Source organism: Abramis brama (genome assembly GCF_963993115.1).
Source record: "Abramis brama genome assembly, chromosome: 21".
In the NCBI taxonomy this organism is placed as follows: domain Eukaryota; kingdom Metazoa; phylum Chordata; class Actinopteri; order Cypriniformes; family Leuciscidae; genus Abramis; species Abramis brama.
In genome coordinates this window covers 5,612,012-5,636,901 of record NC_139983.1, presented here as the reverse complement: position 1 = coordinate 5,636,901, position 24,890 = coordinate 5,612,012, and the positions used below count along the sequence as shown (strand labels likewise).

Below are 24,890 nucleotides of genomic sequence, written 5' to 3'. Positions count from 1 at the left end.
ACTCTTCTACACCTCTGTACACTACACCATATGTGCGGAGGTATTTTAGAGGAAACAGTGGCAATGACGCAAACCTATGGCAATGACGCTCTGCCCACGCTTGGTGTTGAGCTTATGAAAGGAAATTATAGTCACTTTTCCCATATCAGAATGAACACAGAGACATTTCTGTATTAGGGCTTTCAGAGACCATGCCATTATGTTGCAGAAAAATTAGCAATTAAACTCGCCTAAACATGAACGATGAGAATAAAACGAACTTTCTAGTGTGTTGAGGATGGGTGCTAAGGTGTTCAAGTTGTACATTTCTATATGATTGCTTGGGTGTTCTAATGGCATGGTCACATTTCATGGGCAAAAAAAGGTCTGTTGTGCATTGTCAATAGTCTAGCAATGCATGAAACACCACTCACACAGAAGTTACTTTCAAAGCACGCAGCTTTCTGTTTCTAAGTGCATAGAATTCATGTGACCAACTTGAATAAGCAAGAGAAAAAAATGTTCACCCTAAAATAATGCAGCAACAAATAGCATCATAGTCCAGCTTAAGTTCAGTGATGGTTCATTTTTGTTGTAAAAAACAAAGCAGTTCTCCTCTGGCCAACGAGCAAACAGTGTATGATTATGATTCAGGCAGTATTACAGGTCAGAAGTCAGATTGGATCAGAACATTGAGTATATTAATAAGCCTTGTAAGTTTCTGAGGCAAACGACTAAACTCATCTGACTTACGCACATTATCAAGCATCACACATATATTGTATTTGCTAGTAGCTGAGTTTAATTTTAATCTGTGTGTAGACTGTAGACCCCTTCATTTACTGCTGGCGTTCCACTTCAAATTGGAAGGGCTGATATACTTCATCGAGGTTTATGTGGAATATTCTGACATTATATACAGTATATCAAGTTTTTTCCCTCTCTGGGGTAGGTTACCTCAGGACGAGAGGCCCACCCCAGACTCACAGAGAGCACCCGGTCATGTGCTGAAGTCATTATGCAGGCGGGAATGGACTTACCATCTGTGGTCTCCTCTCCATGCAGTGGCTGCCCCTCCTTACGGCTGTAGGCCGCATAGACAGAAACCTTGTAGCGGGTCTCCGGTGTAAGACCATCCAGAACAGTGGTGAGCATGTCCCCGGGGACGGTTTTCTCCCCAGCTTCCTCCGAAAACAGGGATTTCCAGGTGACCCGATAAAGACGGACGTTGCCAGGAGCGGCAGTCCAGGATGCTACAAAACTGCTCTCGGTGACATCTGAAGTAACCAGATTCGAAGGTGAACCAAGTTCTGGATGATTGAGAAAAAGACAAAAAAGACTTAAAAACGGATCATATTACACACAAAATCTCACAAGGTCTGGTTACAGAGAAGCAGCAATCACTTTCCTGCTAAAAAGAAACACTTTTAACCAGGCTACATTGGTTAAATGGTCAACCAGCCAGGCCAAGCTGGTTAGGCACGTGTGCTTTGATGCTTTTAGGGGAGTTTCTGACACCTAGACCATCTAAGAGACCAACTTGCCAATCACCTAATCCAGTTAGCACCAGTTTGGCCAAGTATAGAGACGGATGGACCAGCTAAGACCAGCAAAATACCGTCGGAGGGTTTATCCAGGCTACTTTGGTTAACTGGTCGCCCAGCCTGGCCAAGCTGTTTAGGCATGTGTGTTTTAATGGTTTTGAAGAGGTTTCTGATACCTAGTCATGATGGCAAACCTAACATGAATCAGTAAACACCAGCCTTAGAGAGCGATTTGACCAAGTAAGACAAGCAAAATTCTGTAGGTGTGTTTTAGCTGGGGTTTTTATGCTATAAAACTATTAATTCTATTTGGATTACATTTTTTTTATGGAGGCTGACAGCCCTGATCACTCTCTACTTTCGCTGAGGGAAAACACCAGCTTGGACATTCTGCTAAACTTCTCCTTCAGTAATTTGACTTCAGAAAGTCATACATACATTTGAATAACTAACAGAATTTTCATTATTGAGTGCACTATTCCTTCAAATAAGCATTTATCTAATTCTCCACTAGTCTGTCTAAGATGCCGGTAGCTCACAATTGCTTTGATTTGCTCTGTCAGTAATGCATACCATGGAAAACAACTCTGCAAAAATAATCTCTTCCCTGCTGCCACACATCTGTCACCACATCTACTTTCCATTGAACACGAAACCCGATCCATTAAACACAGACTGCTAAAACTGCAGATGTAGCTCTCTTTTTGATCTGCGCCATACCACCTACCTATCTTCTCACTCTCTCTCCTTCTCTCAGTTGTTTGTTGAGTGGGCCGAAGCAGAAGAGAGGAGAGGAGAGGGACCAGAAATTATTTGAAAATGTGGGAGTACTGACAGGAGAGTCAATTAGAATAAACCACAGTGTGAAACTTCCACAGGAACGCCTCTCCCCCATCCTCATGTTCTCCAGACCTCAGCATAGTCACCTGTCTCAAACCTGTTGAGCTCCGCTGGTCTAAAACACGCCAAACGGACCATTTGTCAGTCTAAACCAACAGAACAAGTTAAAGTACAATTAAGCGCAAGTTCTGCGTCATAGCTCAAACATGCACTAGATATCACATAGACCTGGGAGGATAGGGATTGCAAATGACAGGATAAGTGCTTAGGAAAATGATTGTCCCAATGTCTTTCCGGAGAGTGCTCCAATGTCTAATTCCTCAAAAACATCTGTACAGGGTTTTTTTTTTTTTTTTTACTTTGGAATGTTTTAGACAGTTGGCCTTTCAAAAAAGGGTAACATTTTGTTGGGAGGGACAATAAGAAAATAAGCTACGTTTTACATTACATTTTCCAATTCATATGTGAGTGGTGGGTTGGAGTGGTACTTGTGTGTGCAAGACTTGACAAGAGACACATTGCTAAGGTTTTGAGTGGCTCAGTTCTTACCCACCAGGTGAAAAAGTCAGATATTTTAGTAAAGTAGCAGCACACCTCTCCCCAACAAGCCTCACATTTTGAGCTACCATTCAAGTTTGTAGCACAAACTCTAAAGTTAAAGGTAAAGACTAAAGTTTAATAGTCAGGGTTAAGGGTTTGTTCAAATCACTAAGCCAACAGTGATGCGTGCCCCAATAACTAATTCAAGCTGAAACATACAGAGAAGTTAGGACTCCATGCCAGGTTGCCTGGATCTAACGTTGTTCTACGGCCAGCATAGAGGTCTGATTTTACTGACAGAGCGCAGAGGAGAGCAGATCATATGTTAATGTTTTCTGCAGGCTGCTTTTGATAATTAAAATGCAGACTAGCTGCCGATTCAAGGCACGGCAGTGCATGTCTACTCTGAAAACACATGAATATTCATGTTTTTGCATCGAGAGAAAATGCAGCCACTTAACAGAGACGCAACAACGCAATACTGTGCATGAGTTTATTAATGATGTCCTGAAATTGTGATGTGTTGAGGCCAGATTAAATCCAGACTAATTTTGGACCTCCACATATGCTATTTTTCCGTCTTTGATCCTTGTTTTAGTGCTCCATCCAAGCAAAATGTTGATGTTAACTGAGAACAGGAGTTCTAGCACTAATGTGACTGTCATCCTAAATTATTTCCCTTTGGAAAGGTTTGGAATACCTGGTAGCAAGACAAATTCTCTACTCCTGTGTCCTTCAGCCCAACACATTCTCTTGACAATAGGTCTGACCGCCTTATGCACATTAAGTAATTTTTTGGCCTTTTGCCTTCATTTCGATAGGAAAGTGCAAGGGTAGACAGGCATTGGGAAACAAGGTCAGGAAAGGACCCCCAAGCCGTGACTAGAACTTTCCAACTTGCCTACAAGGCTATGACTTGGACTGACCACCTTATGCATATTAAAGACATGTTCATTCAAAATCTTCATTCAAACCATATAGACAGTCATTTACATGCATTCTTCCAGCAACCACATAATTGACTACACGGCACAAGCTCTCTCAATTAGCCTCTGATGATTCATCAGCCATTGAGATTGCTTGCTCAACATTTAAATAGTCTGGTTCAGAGTTCGCTGTAAGTTGGTTCTTCTGAAAGCCTCCACCTCACCTGTCTAGATCTGCCCCAGCATCATATCTTACAAGCTCACACCAGAGTGTCTTTGTATTTATTGGGAGTATCAAGTAGGGTTGGGAATCGAAAATCGATTCCAGTTCTGGAATCAGATACTTAAGGTCAGGAATCAGATACTTGTTATAAAATTTCAATTCCTCTAATCAATTTCTTTGTGTCCAATTAATATGACTTTAAACCATTTAAGCGCAGGAGGAGTGTGCTGCACACAAAAAGTGATTTCAATGTGATTTTAAACCATTCCAGGGCAAGAAGACCCAAGCGCTGTTTTCTGTGCTGCACACACATCAAAAGTGCGTGCACAGAAAGCCGCCTCTCATACTGTATAGTGCATACTGAACTGAGTTTTCTTCCGCATCTTTTTGCACTTGAATGGACAAATACACACAAAAATAAGTCAAAATATCCTCGTAAACACATTAGGTTATGTTTTAAGTGAACGTAAACAGTTGACAAAGAAAACACGTGTAAGTAAAGCTCTTAAAGTGACAGCAGTCTAATATTCCTGCTACCTTTTCTATAATAACGTTAATCAAACAACAAAAGACACAGAGAAAATTCACTCGCTGTTCTTGACTGAATAACTTTTGTAACTATATTTGTAATGTATATTTTATTTATGTATATTTTAAGTACAAAAAAGTTCCTTGTGTAAGAGTTTAGCCTGTTGATTTTTCAGCTACAGTGAAATGTTTTGCAATAAGACTTAAGGGTCATTCACATGATTGAAATGAAGAATGATAACCGTAAAGATAACTGTAACGATAAATATATTTGCGTCCACACCAACGAACAATAACGGCCTGTTTATTCTAAGCTTGCGCGCTGTGGTTTTGGAATTAAAAATTAGGAATCGATAAGAATCGGAATCGATAAGCAGAATCGGAATCATTAAAATTCAAACGATACCCAACCGTAGTATCAAGTCCATAATATCTAGTCCGCCTAGACCAAGTACATTAACATTGTCAAATCCGTTAACATGCTACAAATTCCGAGAGTCTATTTATCATGATTGAAATGTTGGCTACATTTGAACTTCAGAAACGTGCTTTTTGCCCACAGAATGTAGTTGCAGTATCAACCAGTCAAAATCTAACCAGTCAAACCTTGAGCCCCTGGTCATGGTTGCCAGCTTTAACTAAACAGACTAATAACTACATCATGAACAATTTAGGCCCTGGACCTAATTTCTGGATCTTCTCACCCGTGTCAAAATTCAGAAAAAGCTTACTCTGCCATTGACTGAGTGGAATAAAGTATGACACATCTGAGAAATCAGTCTTTAAAAGGTAATGAAAAGATGGGGTGGTCACAAGCTGAGAACATATTTGGTATAGAACATCTTGAACATGCTTTTGAACAACTGCCATACAAAGCTGACAAAAACAATCTAGCATTACTTACACTTGGACATTACAGAACTTAATTTCCAATAGCATACTGATTAAGCTTTGTAAAATTTCCTTGGGATCCATATAGACACAGTGCTTGATGAGTAAATGAGGTCTGTCCTCTCTATTCTCGCAGAATTCATCTCATTTTCAGTAAAACAGGGCAAGCGCTCTTGGCTCAGAGACATAATCTGGCGCTGGCAAAGATCTCACAGCCCAAGCCCAGTTTCCACAAAAACTATCATGAGACAAAACTCATGCTGACTGCAACCACATTCACCAGATGTTAAAACACATAGACGCTCTAAGACCCCTGAAGCAAACTGGCTTATTTAGAAAAACAAGTTTACATTTTTTTGCATTCAGAAGAAATGCAATTCAGCAATTATAATGACATTTTTAACAGTTCAGTTCAGTAGGCTGAATATGAGATGCAATGTGATTCTCACACCCTTAGAATGAACTAATCGGTCACTAAAGCCCTTATTTAAGGTCACTTCCTAACTGCCCTGACTGAACTAAGCCATTTTCTGGAGGCTGAGGGCAACTAAAACAAAGAAAGCTGTGTTATCCTCCAGGATATGGAGTATAACGAAGCTCAGTTTGGAAACGCCTTGTCATCGGCCAGAAATTAGTCAAATGTTTCCTTCGCCTCTGTGTTGAAAGGCAGCTTGAGTCAGCATACATAATGACAAGCCTCTGAAGTTTCTGATCTTGTATAATGTGCAATGGACAGTCATTAGCCGTTCCAGTTAGATATTATAATCAGCATTTTTTAATATGACACTGCTTGTAATCCATCCGAAAAATGACGTGCAGCAAGTACTGGGCATTTATGACAGATACGTTTAGGTTAAAAACTTTGGATGAAATAGTTTGACTCAGTGACTCAAATCAAACAATCCCCACAAGTTAATAGTACAGTACCGTTTTTATCAAGAGAATATTGAGAGAGACTTGGACTTTACTTTTTGCGAAGACAAAAAAACAAACAAGCATTTTTATGTGGAAGCAATTGGCTCTTAGTGGTTTGAGACCACTAATGTAAGCCGGACCGCAACAGAACACTGTCGTTCGTTAAGAAATAACTAGCAATTACAAAAAATCCTTCTGGCTGCACAACATCAAATCAGTATGTAATATATATATTGACATGATGTGGTTTTTAAATTAGTAACTTTGGAAAAGTGGGATGCAACAATACACTGTATGCTTTAAGTTTAAAACCCCAAATTCTGATTGCTAGACCAGGGTTAGACACTAGAAAAGATTTCTCCAAACTAATATCTCTTGAGGTTTTTTTTCCATTCGCTATTCATGCAATGCCAAGCATGAGTGAGGACATTTTTACAAGCTCAGCTAATTCATCTGGTGCCCACACACCAAATGTCTAAAGCCACAGCGTGGGGGAATCCACACAGTGAGATCTGTCATTAGATGACACAGTCTAAAAAGTCACCCAGTTGGTTCCCAAAATTACGAAGTGCACTTCAAACTGACAGACAACACTGAAAGTATTTTAAGTACATCTGGCCTCTGTTAAGAGTGTGATATAGAAGCATGCAAAGAAACAATTAGGGTACCAGAAATCACTATCTAAAACAAACCATCAAAATGTACAGCTTTAACACTTTGCTATAAAGTTCTATATCTGCTGATATTTGGTAATTATCATATCTTGAGAGTGTCAGCATTTGAAAAAATCTTCTTACAGCATTTGTCAATTGATAATGCAAAGTGACTTATTTATTTGATTTCAGCTCTTTCATTTCTTAATTTCTCATTTGATATCACTACACTGTATTTGCACCATATAGTAGATTGGCATTCTCATAGTAGCCAAGCCAACCTGCCTTCAAGGAGTCTGCATATGTGTTATTGAAAAAGCAACGTTGGTCAACCATTGGTGCAGACCGCCATCTGGGTCTTCAACCACCCATAACCCATTGGTTTTTAGTTTTGTATCATACAGTGTACAGCAGACAAATTAATTGCAATGTAGAAAGAACAAGCTTCATTTGTAATACTAAAGTCTCTTACCTTCCAGGGTGGTGCCTGTTCCCATAAGTGGAGCTCCGAGGCCAGAGGTATAGCGGGCACTAACAAACAGCTCATACTCGGTGTCTGGGAGAAGATTCTTCAGCAAAGCAGTTGTTGTGTCTCCTTTAACAAATATTTCATTCCTTTCCCCACCATCAGGTTTGTAGGCCACATGATATTGAAGCACATTGCCTGGAGCAGCCTGCCATGAAACCTTCATGCTGGACACGGTCTCATTGAAGACCCTCAAGTCACGTGGAGAGCCCCGAACTGAGAGAGAATAATAATTATAAGATTAAATGACTTCGTTTGAAATTTCAAGAGAAAAGAATCAGGAGTGAAAGCCACAAATCCTCCAACAGTGCTGACCTTCTTTGGTGGTGCCCTCAGTGTCCAGTGAGGGACCCATTCCACTTGCATACTCAGGAGACACTGTTACACGGTAGGTGGTGACGGGGAGCAGTTTTTGCAGCACAGTGGTGACCTGACTCCCATCGGTTTCTGCTTCCAGTTTATCTCCTCCACTCACAGGCTCATAGGACAGTCTGTACCTCAGCACTGATCCTGGAGCAGCTTTCCACGACACTCGGAAGCTCTCCACAGCCTCCTCGCTCACCATGAGGTTACGGACAGAGCCAATCTCTGAATTACGAGAGCAGTGCGTGTTATCAGTCAAACGCAAATAAAAGTGTATATGTCAGAGAAAAACAACTTTGACTTTGAGCAAATACCTTCTAAAGTCGTCTCCTCGCCTGTCAAAGGATAGCTGTCTCCTTTATCATACTGGGCAATGACATTAACCTCATAGGTGGTCAAGGGCGTGAGATTGGGCAAAACTGTAGTGGTGGTGTCATGAGGAACCACCAAAGAGATGTAGTCTCCAGTTATGTCAGCCGCTGGCCTGAATCGCACCATAAAAGACAGGATATCCTCTCCATCAGAAATCCATGAGGTCCTGAAGCTCCTTGAGGTCACCTCAGAGAAGCTTAGCGACTTTGGTGGAAGCAAACCTGTGTGGTGAAACACATCACTATATGTTAAAGGCAACGTTTTTTTTACAGTGTATTTTATCTTGAAGGTTTATCCTCTCACTTTCAATGCTTTGAGTTTGGTCTTGTTTGCTGTTTTGCTCTGGGAAGACTTTTAAATGCATTGCAGTTATAAATTCTAAATATACATGAAACAACAAATAATAAAGCTGGAAAAAAAAATGTGGTGTATGACAACAATTTAATATTATTTTAATGATGATGTTGATTATTTATTGCTCATGATGTTTATTATGTCTAAGCAGCCCTGAACAGATGTTTCCAGAGTTTAGTATTTTCATAACTCTTCGTGTTATGAAACAATATTGATAACTGTGATTTTGCCAAGTAGGGTGTGTTCCTAGATCCCCATCTTTTGTTGGTCCTGGAACTACATTCCCATCAAACAAACACAGTCTGAACCCTATCCTAAACTAACCATAAAACTACTTTAAACTGTCTAAACCATAAACTGCCTATCAGAGAGAATAGATTAGGTTGACAAGAATGTTGTTCAAGCCCCTAACCCTAGCCCTGACCTTAACACTTTCCTCATTCCTAATATGTTATTGGATGATAAGAATGTTATTCCAGGACCATCAAGACAAGTCTCACTTGGGGAAATCATGGTAAGCCATCCATCTGGCACACACACATAAATATGAACAGAAATTTCAGAATGAAACCAATAAATAGCTTAACCAAAAGTTGCCACATACTTCTTTTCTTGATGTTATGGAGCTCCTGCTCAATTCTTAGGCAGATGGATGTGGTCAGTTCCTTGGAGATTCGCTCAAAAGCATCAAAGTCTTCAACCTCAAACACATGGTTATCAGCAGGAGCATTGGCAATAGCTTCCAGCTCGGAGCGCACAGCGTCCTTGACTCCCACAGCAAAAATCTCAACGTCTGTATCCTTTAGTTTGTTGGCAGGGTCTTTGAAAGAATCCGAGGACTTGCCGTCCGTGATGAGCACCATGACTCGCGGCACGTTATCACGAGCACCACGGCCTGAAATAAAGATCTTTTCCCTCACGTAGGTCATGGCCTTGCCAGTGTTGGTGGAGCCTCCACGGTAGGGGAAGATGCGGACCGCCTTGACCACAGCTGCAATGTCATGGTGCTTGTTCAAGGCAAACTCAGTGTGAGGATCCCTGCTGTACTGAACCAAGCTGATTTGCACTTTGTTTGGTCCGATGTCAAAAGAATTGACGAGCACTTCGAGGAAGGCTCTGACTTTAGCAAAGTTAGCCAGTCCTATACTGTACGAGCCATCCACCAGGAGGACAATGTCAGCTTGGACATCAACCTCTAGGGAACACTCTGTAGGGCACAAAACACAAAATGTTACAACCTGTTTGTCTGATGGAAATTTTAATTTTGGAACGAGCATTTGGAAGGTAAACAGATATCAGCAAGGACCAGTATACAGATAAGGGTGGATCCGTGAGACTATACAACTTCTGCCCAGATTTTTGCCCCAATCTACAGTCTGGAGGAGTCAAATGGACTACTTGTTTATGGTGCTTCTTTGTCATTTTTAGAGCTTGACAGCCCTTCACAATTTTGAGACTAAATAAATGGTAAATGATAACAACATTTTCATTCTGGCAGGAACTATTCTTTTAAACTCAGAATGGATACCCTGGGGGGACTGTTTGATAAAAGCATCTATTAGATGACAAATTAGTAGTTAGCATCTTACCTGTAGACACTTTCACAGGCTGAGTTTTCTCTATGACAACTTCTGGTTTACTAGGGGTCAGACCTTTGAGGGCAAACAGACTGATCTCATACTCTGTCTCAGGGGACAGGTCTCTGACATTGGCCAAGGTGAATGTGGGCCCTGTGTAGAGTTCCTGCTTCTTGGCGCCAACAATTATGGGGAAGAACTGCAGCTTATAGCCTGTGATGACACCAGGAGATGAATCCCACGTAATTCTCATGGATTTAGAGGAGACATCAGTTACTCTGAGGTTCGAAGCTGGTTCAACAACTGCAAAAACATGGGGAGATGATTTATAGATCTTCCATTAACTGGTCAATTCTCAATGAGTTTAGCTAGAGCATGAATGCATGTGTTGGGTTGTACCTTCCTCTCCGCTTACAAGGAAATTTAGCTGCTCCTCCACACCAGAACAGACCTCAGTGATGAGCTCCTTCTGCACTTGATTGATCATGTCGAAGTTTGGAACATTATAGACATGCTTGCTGTGGGGAGTGGAAGCCATCTCCTTCAACTCATCCTCATCTGCCCCTTTGATACCTAAAGACATGAATTGTGGCTTGAAAGATAGTTCCATATTACAGATACATATTCAACAGATGTATAGACACATACCCAGGACAAAGATCTCTACTCCAATGTTCCTCAGCCGTTCGGCATACTCCCCTACTGGGTCTTGCGACTTTCCATCCGTGATGATCATGGCCACTTTTGGAAAGCCTTTCCTGGCTCCAGCCGCCTCAGTAAAAGTGTTTTTCACCAGATAGTCCATAGCATCACCTGGTTGAGCATGTAAGGCAACAAGATACAAAATTCATACATGTTGGATGATGACTACAAACAGCTAGTGCTACAATACTTCTAATCGGGTTGGTAGAAAAAGTCTTTATGTTTGAAATTCAGACAATAAATGACATTGTGAGCATAATTTTGCCAAGTAGGACCTAGGACGTGTTCCTACATTACCTCCATGTGTTATCACAATTACTGTACATAGACCTAAATTGTTTGTTTCATAATGTTGGCAATCAGGGCTTGGCATTAACTTTTTTGCTCATCAGCCACTGTGGCTAGTGGTTTAAAGTGCCATATAGATATTTTTAATATTGTCTCATAATTTGGCAGCAGTTATATTAGGCTGCTGTCACTTTAAAACCTGATGCACGGATCCATTATACTGTTACAAGTGTTTTCTTTCTCAACTGTTTACATTTACTTAAAACCTAACTGACTGTGACATTAATTGACATTATTCTGTGTGTATTTGACCGTTTAAGCGCAATAAGAACTCAATTTAGTACTGAGAGGCGGCTTTATGTGCTCGTACTTTGGGTGTGAGCACAAAATCTGCGGAAATTAGTAAAATTATGCACAATACACGTAATCCCACGCCGAAATTCAAGTTACATGCCACTGCTGAAATCCACCTGCATTTGGCGAGTTGGCGGGTGTTAATGAAAGCCCTGTTGGTAATCTATACTGTGAGCACTTTGGTCAACTTTCATTTTAAATGTGCTATAAAATTAAAGTTAAAGTTGATGAGAATGTTATTCACACTCTAAACATACCCCAAATCTGATTAGTTGAATAACGTTGACTATGTTTGTTCCAGGACCAACAAGGATGTTCATCCAGAGACAAGTCCTAATTGGCAAAATCATGGTATGGTAAATCTTTTACACACCTGTCATGGTATTACCACCCTTGTAGGGCAGATTTTTAATGGCTCGTAGGACATCAGACCGTCTGTAATGGGTGTTCATGTTGAACTCTGTCCTGGTATCTGAGCTGTACTGTACCACAGCCACTCGGGTCTTATCCTCTCCAATGTCGAAGGCTCCCGCCATGGCCCCAATGAAACTCCGGATAAACTTAAAGTTTTCTCTTCCCACACTCCAAGAGCCATCCACCAGGAAAACCAGATCTGCGATAGCACTTACTGAACACTCTGCATGACGAGGGAACGAAGGGAAAGCCATGAGAGAAAGCCAAATAATAATATGAGAACAAACTATCAGCTATAATCTTCATCATTTCGCTTATTGGTTTTGACACATTATTGAGCAATAAATGTTGTTGTTGTTGTTTAAAAAACGCTGTCTGTTTTATGCATGTTTATTTTGCAGCTACACTTACTGAATTATTAATGACTCTGGCAGTGACCTCCAGCATTTCCACAGTAAAAAAAAAAATTTGCTTTTGCAATGCAATGGATACTTTCAATAAACTTATTTCTGTTTCTTTAGACATTACTAACTTTAATGTGAAATGTACATCTTGAGAACTGGTTCTCTGGAATTTCAGTGGGATTTTTTTTGGCTCCTGTACTCATGATTTGGACTCACAAGAAAAGGAGTGGAATTGGGTCAGGACCGTAATCCTTTCCCCTAGTTTAAAACATGATGTCTGAGTGTGTGAGAGTAAATGAATGAGGCAAGAAGGAACCTCAGCCCGCCTCTGTGCTATAACAGCCACTTCTAACAGCACAAAGCAAAACGTTTCATAAGCTCTGATTCTATTTTAATGCTTTTAATTAAAGGCAATTTTTACATTGCCAACCACAGCCTTGAGCAATCTTTCTTTGTGAGCTGTAACAAGTTCATAAAGCCTACAATGGTCAGAAGAAAAAAGTCTAAAGGAAAAATGTGATCTAATACATTGCATATAGAGTTCCATTTTATAGGTGACAAGGAACCTATTTGGAAAGATGAAGAAATGGTTTGATTGAATATACTCACTGACAGCATCTATCGGTGGCCTCTTTGTTCCACTTGTGTTGCTGGATTGAACTGTAATAGAAGAAGAAGTTTGGTCTGTGTCTTGAAAGCTTGCGATTCATTTTGGCAAATGGATTTATCACAACTAATTATCAACAATACTTTGTTTTGTAATTTAGCTCAGTTCATCTCAAGATCTTTTTCTTTCTGAAGAAAATGATTTGCCCATGCAAAACCTCAAAACCATCACAATGCTGTTTTGTGAGTGGTTGAATAGGTATTGCTTTACATTTACTAAAGTATTCTGAATGTTTTAAATGTATTGCTATGTGATTCCTAGAGTATTGTGGGTTGTTGCATTATGGCTTAAGTCAAAGAAGTCCACTCTTATATATAAAATATATATATATTATGTCATGTGCAGGGCTCTATGGAACATTGTTTCCACCACTGGATAAAAGATAAAAAATAAAAAAGGTAATTGCGACATTTTATCTTACATTTTTCTCAGAATTGTATGATATAAGTTAAATTTGGAGTTAAAAATTCAGAATTGTGAGAATTAAACTCACAATTCTGAGGGGAAAAAGTCAGGGTTTTTTTCCTCAGAATTGGACTTTATAACTCACAATTGCAAGTTTACTGCATCTCACAATGCTGAAAAAAGAAGTTAGATAAAGTTGTTTTATCAAGTTGTGATAAAAAAAAGGTCAGAAATTCGAGAGAAAAAAAGTCAGAATTGTGAGATAAAAAGTCGCAATTATCTTTTAAATTGCTTTATTCTGTGGCAGAAACAAACTTCCATAGGGCTCCATACTTAATTGATTACACTTGAAAAATACATTTAAATGGTTGTGTACTCTCACATGTATTCAAGATGTAAGGAAAACATGTTATTAATACTTGATGGAATGACGCCATTTCTGAAGTAATTCAATTGAAACCTGATTAAAACCATTTAAAATATACCCTAAACTACATTTTTAAAAGTTCTTTATCATAGACAATATGTTATTAACCCACAAGCCGCATGATTTGAAATATCATTCATGTCCGTATAGGTGAGGGTTACGAGTTTCATGCCAAAGTTCAATACATGAACGAATCTCTTACCATGAATATGTGAAATATTAGTAGTTGCTTACCTTAACAAACAAAACTAATAAGAGAAAGGGTGTTGGGTGTGCACTTACTTGTTAACTGTCCAAGAATTGGGATGCTTTCTTCCGCACCATCAAATGAATTGATTGACACAGAATAGTCTACATCTGGAGTTAGATCCGTGATTGATGTGCTTGTGGCCGAGGGAGGAAGAGTTAAATCTTTAGAATCATCTGGAACAGATAATGAGATCTCAAGTCAGAAGATAAGTCAGTCAAAGCTGATCAAAAGACATGCAGATGCTGTAACGTGTGCAGCTGCTGACATCACGCACCTGTATCTGACGTGACTTGTATTCTGTAGCCCTGTATCTGAGACCCAGGCCTCCTCCATGACATTTGCACTGTGTTTTCATTTAGGATTTTAAATTTCAGATCTGAAGGAGGCTCCACTGCAAACAAGAGGATAAAAGAGTCAAGATCACGAGAAACTGCGATATCTGAATTTTGAAGAAGATTTTCTTAACAACCCCAACGACAAACACTTCAGGACTGAAGTTGACTTGTTTATTGTTGGGCAAGACAAACACAACCAAGAGTAAAGATGACAAAACACAACATAAGAGGGTGACGGAAGCCATTTTGGATCAAATGGCCTTTTCTTGAGTTGCATAACCTGGAATCACACGGTCTGCAGCTCAAGCAGAGAAGAACTAAACACATTTCAAGACCTATTACAAAACGTCATCCACGCCAATCCATGTGCAGACAACCATCCAATACATGCTGAATGCAGTCAATACAAGGCATGCCCGTTCAGCAGAACTCTGGCGACAAAAATAAATCATATCCATTCCCGAGATATTGATTATACAATGGAATCGAGTTTTCAAGATGTCAAAGAAGTCCAGATGGCTCTGTCAAAAAGTAAGACACAAAAATATACATATATGTTATATATACGCTTTGTATATATACATATATTCCAACAAGGCTAACGAGTTTTACTAAAGCCACATATCCATTGCAAATCTCATAAAAAGAATACACAACTTGTCGTGACAGACTTTTGTGTAGTTCCTTTTCATACAGAAGGCGTACGTGACAAGACAACACTCCTAATTGAGAGGTTTGAAGGAAAACGTACAATCACGTAAATATGAGGAGGAAATATATCCACATTCGTCTGATTGTCGAAGTGTCATGCACATGTACATGAGAAAGTTGCTTATTATTACACTGTTTCCATGTACACAAAGGACAACACATAGAGAAGCTACAAATGTATTTCAAAATGATATTCTGTCATAGACATTATTGACATGCGATCTACATCAAACCGTGGTGGATCTCATCTCTGCCGGCGGCGATCTACGAGGATGAGATGATGTCCACTTACAGTACGCACTCAACATCCATGTTACATCCGCATGCATGAATGCTGATGATTGATGTAAATCCCTGCTGTCAGGATAATGCCTTGAATGCAAAGAATGCAGAGGAAAAACAGCTGATCTCATCCAAAATGTAACCAATAGAGGATATTAAACATGCTTCACTTCACAGAAAGGAATTAGTATATTTTACTGGCAGAGTGCATTATTACAATAGTGTTCAGCACACTTAAAAATAAAGGTTGATTGAAACTTTTTTGGGAGAAAGTTCTTCAGATCAATGTTTTGTTTTTAGAGCACCAGAACGTGCTTTTTAAGACTGCAAAAAAAATTGTTTTCTGACTTAGTGTTTTGTCTTGTTTTCCTGTATAAATATCTAAACATTCTTAAATCAACATACATTTTCTTGAGAAGCAAAATTTGAAGATATTTTGTCTTGTTTTCTGATTGTTTTTTTTGTTTTTTGCTTAAAAAAAGAAAACATTTTCTGGAAAACATGATTATTTTTCTCACACCGTTGGCATTTTATCTTGTTGCAAGCATAAGTAAGAAATAATTGACAACGTGCCGTTGAATTATTAGAAAACTAATGCACAACTCGGGTGCCGGGAGTCAATTATTCCACTTATACTACAGTTCCCACATCTCAAAACATTGTTCAGATGATGTATTTCAAGACGTTTGTCAGGTTTTTATCCTTAAAACACTCTTGTGTGTAGGACTAATTTCTTACGCGTCTCATCCCACACCTCCATTGCTAATTCCAAAACTTCATTTTAGAGTGTGTGATGGAGACTTCAGCCACTGATAGCAGACTAATGCAGTTATTGATGCAGTTATTGAGTTACAGAGAGCGTGTGTAAATTACCTGAGTCTGCGAGTCTCTCGACAGTGTTCGGCAGCAGCGTCTCTACTAATAGCGAAGCTGTAAGTTTATCTGCTCCAAGAACAGCGCCGTTATTACCTCGCTAATGAGAAGTTCATGTAGTTGTTAAATTATTTTACTGACGAATTTGTCAGAGCAGCGCTGACAACACTTTTCTGTGCGAGTGTGTGTCTGTACTGTATGTGTGTGTGTTTGAGTGGGGGAGAGAGCAGGAGAGAGTATAAGCTTTCTGTACATAATAAAACGTAATTTTGTGGCAAAAAAACATGGAAATAATTTGTCGTTTTTATTCTATTGTTTACTATATTTATTTGCTGTTGTGGGTTTTGGTTCTTTTGCTGTTGTATACTCTGAAATTTCTGAAATCATTTGGCGTGGTGACTGTAATGCGGTCAAGACCTGCTGGAACTACTTTAGCCTTGTATTTTCTAACCTTAGAACGTTCATAAACCAATCAGATTCAAGCATTCAACATCCCCGTCGTATAAACTCACTTCATTTTTAAGAAAGCTAGACTTAATATATTTAATCATTTTGCTTCTCATGTCAATTTTAATCTTGATTTAAGAATGTTTAGATATTTGTAGTGAAAAAAAACAAGACAAAATCTAAGTAAGATTCGTGTAGAGAATTACATTTGTTTCTAATTGGAACCTTTATTTTTAAGATGATCAAACTAGTGGATTTATTCCCACTCTTCATCAACAAGGTGATGAAGATCCACAGAGTCTGCTATAGATTTATCATCATCTATAAGAGCAGATCGTTCCTGTAGAAACCTTGATCCTCTTTTTTCCATGCACTACTGTTCTTAATTTCTCTGTTCTCTTCTCTACCTAACGGCCAGCTGGATAATGATGAGGACGTGGCAAAACGTCCCATGCACGAAGAAAAAGAAGGGTGGAAAGACACGTGTGCGTGGATGGAGGCCAGAGCAAGCAGAATATCATTTTAAAATAAACGATGGAGGAAACACACCAGGAAAACGACAAAGAACACGACCTGCTGGAGAAAGAAGGCTCACCAACCTGACGCATCAAACTCAAACGGTCTGTGTCCGAACAGGCCTCTGCCCTTCTCCGAACCCACGAGTCTTCACTGATTGGTCAAGCCGAGGCATCTTACGGGACGTGTCGCGCAAACCGTGCATCAAACACCACCTACCATGTGCTTAAGACGCCAGCTTAAACACCAGCTCAGTGGACTGTGAAATAATGCAGTCGGACAGCTTTGTTGACTGTTGACAGTTTAATAACGAAATGGACACGCAAACGTCTGCTCGGGTTGAGTTTCGGGAAACTTCAGGATGAGGAGGCCCGTCGGGAGAGTGTTTCTCTCATGAGAGAAAGTCTGCCCCGCGTCAGTAACCTCCAGCCAGTCAGGCATTTCTTTCGGGCTTGTGCCGTTGCCAGGTTGGAGTCTCCCGGAGAAGCCGAACAGATGCCAAAGTAATTTCGCAACATGTGCTGACATTAAACATTACTGCATATTAACTTTCCGTATGGATTGCAACTCAGCGTTTTGGTGAGCGGCGGCTGCAGGAAACCTAAAAAAGGCTCTTTGTCTTTGTGCTGTCTGAGGACTAGTTCAGCCCGCTCGTGTTACATCTTTCCATTCTGTTACAGCAACAAAACAAAAAAAAGGAAGTTTCCATTTGATTTTCCAGCTGAATCAGACTCCATCCTCACGTTCTCACATCATTTTCTCCCGAGACAGCCGTCACTGGGCTGAACTGATGCCGTGTGGTGACTTTAATTACACATCCCACTTAAACTGGAACCACTTCAAATCATGTGGGGGAAAACACTTATCCGTTTTACTACTGTAGCTGATTTAGTAAAGCATAACTAAAGTATGCATTTTTAAATTTGAAGTATTTGAAGTATTTCCAGATACAGGCACAACTGGGCTGTTTTGAAAATGCCAACTCAGAAAATATCAGATAGGATTTTAATTTAATGTAAGAGGAATTGCGAGTGAAATGACAATACGAGTTTTAAGGCAAAAACTAGCTTATAGACAGGAATTTATGGAAAGCTATGTCAGAGTAACACATGTTGTGACACTGTTATTCAGATTTATATCTCACATTTTAAATAATCTATCATGCAAAGCGCTTAAAAAATAAATATATAAAGGTATAAAATACAGGTTAAATATGCCAATACATATAAACTAGTCAAGCTATAAATTGTAAAAGAAATTAAATATTATTAAAATGTTTATTTTAAGGCCCTTTATGGGAATCCCGCTGCTGTCATCTGTGATTGGACGCTGGAGGAAAAGAAAAAAAAGGGCAAGTTTTCATTCCTTCTGAGTCGGTTTTCTGGCTGGATTTTTCTCTGGATCTGGCAACCCTGATCACAGTGTGCAGTGAAAAAGTTCAAAACTAAGAGCTTTTTTGGCATATCTTTTAACTCATGATTACGGCACATTTGAGTTTGACTTAAGAGAATTAAGTCCGTGCAAGAAAACAAAAACGGTCGAATTCTGCCGTAAGAAATCTTTTGAGCTTTTAAAAATAGCCTATAGTAACTTATACTGCAAAAATCAATACAAGGTCTGTAGTTTAACCTTTTTCTGCTGTTTAATAATGATGCTTTTGTAGTAATGTTTTCATTGCAGCTCTTCATGTAATTATTGTGATAATACACTGGACAATAACTGACTCATAGAGGAGGTGAAGACCATCCCAGACTGCTTTGTTTCGCGCCGTATAGGAACGCCTCGCAACAAATGGCAAATGTGTGTGTGTGTGTGTGTGTGTGTGTGTGTGTGTCTTTAGGGGCACTGAAATCACACTTAACATGAAGAGTAACATTTTTAAACAAATTTAGCACTTACTTTATAAGGTTATCTTAATAGATTTTAAACTATATCTGTCTTTCTATAAATCTATGGATATAGGCTATACTATTGTACGTAACTATGTAGAAGTCAAGTATATAACTTAAGTATGGTCTAAGTATTAATACAGCGTAATATAAGATATTCAAAAAGTAAAGGTTGTATATACTTAGTGTCCAAAAACATATTTCATTGTATTTAAAAAGAAGAGAGATAGAGCGCATGAACTATACCTTGAGCCTCTACTGAGTTCAGTAATAGAGTAAAGAGAGCAGCAGCGGCCAGAGACAGCCTGATCTTCATGTTTATACAGACTCAGTCAGCAGCTCATTCATTAATCTACAAAGAGAAGAAGAAAGAAAAGAAATCAACTTTATTTCTGCAGTACATTATTTTAATTCATTCTTAGTGTGCTTAGTATTTTTATTCTGCACTAAACACTCGTTTAAACAATGAACATGTAAATGACAATTAGACAGAATTACAGTGCAGAATTACTTCTCAATGAGACTGAGATTTGCATTGCGGATCATGAGCGCCACCACGTGGAGCTTTACACAAGTGCAGTGAATGTGCAAAACCATTCATGTAATTAACAGGCTATAGATGGGACTAACGTAAATTAATAATCATCTCAGTATGATTTCTGCTAAACATTTAAACATATAAAACTGTTTTCCTTTAGTAGCCTATTTGCTCACATTTCATAAAGAAGACGCAGCAGTGCTAAAGAAACATGCAATACTTTTATGAATTGTGAATAAATCCACTAAACGTGTCACATCCAAAACAAATCACAACTCACCAGGAATTTTCAGACATTAAATATTTGAATATTTACATTAAATACGAGTAATATTTGTTTAACGTTTATTTCATTCACTGAAGACGTAAATTATAAATGCCATGCGAATCTAAAGAACTGACTGAATGAAGTAAGGACACAGACCTGATGAAGACCTGCTGAAGTCCGTCAGTGTCACAGAGGGAAAGTGAAGTCCAGAATGAGGTCCTCTCCTCTCGCTCCTCCAGCTCTGGGGGAAACCTCTGTGAGAATGGGAGGTGTCTCGGCACAACCTGACCCTAAATAGAGGGCTGTTCCCAAACTTTACTCCCTGACGAAATTCCTCAAGAATGGAGCTCCCACTTCTAAATCTGAGATACGAGACCGATGGAAGAATGGGCTGGGGTTTCAGTTTTAATAGGCTATTCACTTAAATGAGATAAAAATGTGAAGAAAAAAATGTAATTGCGAATTCCATAATAATGTCTCAGAGTCTGCTCAGAAAACTTGGGCACTCGGGAAAAAAAAATCAGAATGAAATAGCCTATAATTATTTGTGAAATCGGCTTATTAACATACGTAATTTAATAATTTAGCACAATCTTTCAGTAAGCCTACCTCAGTAGCCTACTGTAGGCCTATTGTCATTTTTATTGTCAGTTTTACTGAGTGTCGTCGCACATCTGCACTACAAGTACGCGAAAGCTTTGTTAATAACGAAGCTGACTTCAAACGAAGTATGCGAATATATCAGTGAAAGTTTTCACGGTTTTCGGGTGAGTTGTCTCGTTGATTGCTGTGCTGAGAGACCCAACAGTAGATATCTCAGATAAGTCAGACTGAGAGTCAGGCTGCTTGATAAATCACACACCACAGCTGTGTAGGCTACTCAAACACCTTCTTCGCTGCGGATGGTAAGGTAGCCTATGTAGAATATACTTTTAAGTGTGTCGTAAACTGCCGGTAGAGGGAGATATTATCAAGTCATACAAATGGCGTTTTTTTTGTTTGTTTGTTTGTTTGTTTTACCAAATCCATTTTCTCATAAATACTAAGTACAACTACCAACTTGTGAAGTTATTACTTTTATGTTTGTGGGTCATTACAGTTTGGTGGATTTTATGTCTCCATTAAACTATTTATGTAAAATGTTAATCAAGTTTTATGCCACATGGTTTTTCATGCACATATATAACCAAATTTACACAAATTCATAATGATTATTTCATAATAATAATAAACTTTTTGAAGCACTTGACAGGCAAATGTCCCCAAGCAAACTACACTTTGAAATAAAGGTTACATTTATATATTTCTAAATTAGCCATTTTGAGTATTAGTATATACATTTACCTATTCTCTTTGACATAAGACATTTGACCTATTTTTATTGCGCAGAATAATTATATCCCCCGAGCTCCAGTTACATTGTTGCATTGGAGCATTTGACATTTAAAATCTAAAAGAAATAGTTCACCAAAAAAATGAAAATTCAGTCAGTAATTACTCACCCTCATGTCGTTACAAACCCGTGAGACTTTCGTTCATCTTTGGAACACAAATGAAGATCTTTTTAATGAAATCTGAGATATTTCTGTCCCTCCATTGACAGCTATGCAACTACCACCTTGATGCTTCAAAAAGTTCATAAAGAGATCGTAAAACTAATCCATATGAATTGAGTGGTTTAGTCCAAATTTTCTGAAGAGAGATGATCGCTTTATATGATCAGCAGATTTAATTTAGGCTTTTATTCACATATGAACTTTTATCAACTCACACATCAGTTGTGGTAAACGGAACCTCAAGCATGTTCGCTTGATGTGCGAGAACCAATAAGGTTCATTCTCATGTTACACAGAACGTTTGAGCTTCAGCAAGAACCAATGAGGTTCATTCTCATGTTACGCAGCACGTTTGAGCTTCAGCAAGAACCAATGAGGTTCATTCTCGTGTTACTCAGAACGTTTGAGCTTCAACAAGAACCAATGAGGTTCATTCTCGTGTTACGCAGAACGTTTGAGCTTCAGCAAGAACCAATGAGGTTCAGTCTTGTGTTACTCAGAACGTTTGAGCTTCAGCAAGAACCAATGAGGTTCATTCTCGTGTTACGCAGAACGTTTGAGCTTCAGCAAGAACCAATGAGGTTCAGTCTTGTTACGCAGCTCGTTTGAGCTTCAGCAAGAACCAATGAGGTTCAGTCTTGTTACGCAGCTCGTTTGAGCTTCAGCAAGAACCAATGAGGTTCAGTCTTGTGTTACGCAGCACGTTTGAGGTTTTTTTTGTTTTTTTTTACCAATGAGTGCATCAAGCAGATTTGGTGGAGCTTCAGTTATTGTCTGCTGCGCTGTTGAATTTTTATATGTGAATAAAAGCCTAAATTCAGTATGTTCATCATATAAAACGATTGTCTCTAAAGAAAATAAACTAAACTACACTAAACCGCTCAATTCTGCTGACGCCATTATAGACTCCCAAACAAACATTCACACATACACCAACTCTGTCTTGGATTATATCAACGAGTGTGTAGAGGGAGTGACTACACATAAAACAGTAAAACTATTCCCTAATCAGAAACCCTGGATGAACAAAGAAGTTCGCCTTCTCCTCAAGGCTAGAGATGCAGCCTTCAGGTCAGGAGACCAGGAGGCGTACAGCTCAGCCAGATCCAACCTGAGGAAAGGAATATCCAGGGCCAAACTCCACTACAAGAAAAGGATTGAAGAGCACTTCAACTCCTCTGACCCCCGGCGTATGTGGCAAGGCCTACATACAATCACCAACAAATCCCCCTGCAACTCTCCTCTACCCTCCACTACTTCCCTTCCAGACGAGCTGAACCACTTCTATGCTCGATTTGACAGAGAAAACAATGAGGCTGCCTGCAAGCCAGCTGTTTCACCGGACGAGGACATACTCCAATTTTCCACCTCAGAGGTATGCAACATCCTGGGCAGGGTGAATGCTCGGAAAGCTGCTGGCCCTGATGGAGTCCCCGGACGTCTGTTGCGAGCCTGCTCGGAGCAATTGGCTGGTGTCTTTACCAACATCTTTAACATGTCTCTGGCACACTCAACAGTCCCACACATCTTTAAATCTGCGACTATTGTTCCGGTGCCTAAAAACTCTACAGCCAAAGAACTGAATGACTTCCGCCCGGTTGCACTGACACCCATCATTGCGAAATGTTTTGAGAAGCTGGTCCTCTCAAAACTGAAATCATGTCTGCCTGCTACACTGGACCCATATCAATTTGCCTACCGACGCAATAGATCAACTGAGGATGCCATCACCACAGCACTCCATCTGGCACTCACCCATCTGGATAGCCCCAATACATATGTCAGGATGATGTTCATTGATTTTAGTTCAGCATTTAATACTGTGATCCCCTCCAAGCTGATCTCCAAGCTCAGTCATCTTGGCATCAGCAATTCACTCTGCAGCTGGATTATGGACTTCCTTACTAACAGACCCCAGACTGTTAAATTAGGTTGTCTGTCCTCATCCATCATCACCCTGAACACTGGCGTGCCACAGGGCTGCGTGTTGAGCCCCCTTGCTCTACTCCCTCTTCACCCACGACTGCGCCCCTGTTTATGGCTCCAATGCTATAATCAAGTTCGCAGATGACACCACAGTGGTGGGCCTGATCAGAGAGGAGGATGAAACAGCATATAGAGATGAGGTGCAGCACCTAGCTCTGTGGTGCAAAAACAATAACTTGGCACTCAATACCCAGAAGACCAAGGAGATCATTGTGGATTTCAGGAGAGCGAAGAGCAGGGCCCACATCCCCCTCCACATCAGCGGTGCTGAGGTGGAACGTGTGTCTAGCTTTAAGTTCCTTGGAGTACACATCACTGAAAATCTTTCATGGTCTCTCAACTCCTCCAGTCTGGTGAAGAAGGCACATCAGCGCCTTCACTTTCTACGAACTTTGAAGAAAGCACACCTATGCCCTAGGATTCTAACAGACTTCTACCGTTGTACCATCGAGACCATACTCACTAACTGCATCTCTGTATGGTATGGCAACTGCAATGCTGCTGATCGCAAGGCACTACAAAGAGTAGTGAAATCTGCTCAAAGGACTATTGGCTCACAACTCCCATCAATCCACGACACATATCACAAACGCTGTACAAATAAAGCCAAATCTATTGTTAAGGATCCCACCCACATAAACCATGGTCTTTTCAGTCTACTTCCATCTGGCAGGCGTTACAGGAGCCTGCGCTCTCGCACCAGCAGGCTCAGGTACAGCTTCTTTCCAGAGGCTGTAACTCTGCTGAATAAAACTTCACCTCCTGTCTAGCATTTGCACTTTAGCTGCTACTAGTTTACCTGTTTACTTTTTCATTACTGCACTGTTTACCTGTTTATATTGCCACTTATCTCTGTAGACATGTCATTTGGAAAAACTGTATTACCCAACTATACACTGTACATTATTTATCTCTATTGTCTACACAGCCATACTCTCCCTGCACTTGGTACTTAATGCTTCTTTGCACTTCTGGATGGATGTCAACTGCATTTCATTGGCCCTGTACCTGTACTTTGCTAAATGACAATAAAGTTTAATTGTATCGTATCGTAATTCATATGAATAAGTTTTATGATTTTACTTTGTGTCGCAAAGATGAACAAAAGTCTTACGGTTGAGAAACGGCATGAGGGTGAGTAAATGATGACAGAATTTTAATTTTTGGGTGAACAAACCCTTTAAAGATAGGCAGTTTCGGAGAGGCTAGCAATAGCAAGTTAGCTTTGAAAGCATGAGATCCCACCCTCCCTTCAGAGCGTCTTCAAAGCCACACATGAGCCGGTGCGAGGAGTTATGCAAACACTTACGTTGGCAGGCAGGACATCCTATCATTGCATTCAGACTG

At 39.7% G+C, this 24,890-nt stretch overlaps 1 protein-coding gene across 5 annotated transcripts in view; it reads right to left on the bottom strand.

Moving 5' to 3' along the window:
• Window positions 1-20,267, bottom strand: part of col12a1a (collagen, type XII, alpha 1a) — an 84,460-nt gene extending 64,193 nt beyond the window's left edge. For all 5 annotated transcript variants that reach the window (XM_084096030.1, XM_084096028.1, XM_084096029.1 and 2 more), the window contains exons 1-14: window positions 20,158-20,267; window positions 19,442-19,547; window positions 14,417-14,533; window positions 14,175-14,315; window positions 13,003-13,053; window positions 11,949-12,212; window positions 10,880-11,044; window positions 10,631-10,804; window positions 10,244-10,534; window positions 9,259-9,861; window positions 8,243-8,521; window positions 7,881-8,153; window positions 7,512-7,781; window positions 1,020-1,289 (exon numbers count right to left, since the gene is read on the bottom strand). In XM_084096030.1, the coding sequence (XP_083952156.1) occupies window positions 1,020-1,289; window positions 7,512-7,781; window positions 7,881-8,153; window positions 8,243-8,521; window positions 9,259-9,861; window positions 10,244-10,534; window positions 10,631-10,804; window positions 10,880-11,044; window positions 11,949-12,212; window positions 13,003-13,053; window positions 14,175-14,315; window positions 14,417-14,533; window positions 19,442-19,511 (2,968 nt within the window). In that variant the 5' untranslated portion in view covers window positions 19,512-19,547; window positions 20,158-20,267. The remainder of the gene's footprint in view (window positions 1-1,019; window positions 1,290-7,511; window positions 7,782-7,880; window positions 8,154-8,242; window positions 8,522-9,258; window positions 9,862-10,243; window positions 10,535-10,630; window positions 10,805-10,879; window positions 11,045-11,948; window positions 12,213-13,002; window positions 13,054-14,174; window positions 14,316-14,416; window positions 14,534-19,441; window positions 19,548-20,157) is intronic.
• Window positions 20,268-24,890: the final 4,623 nt, after the last annotated feature.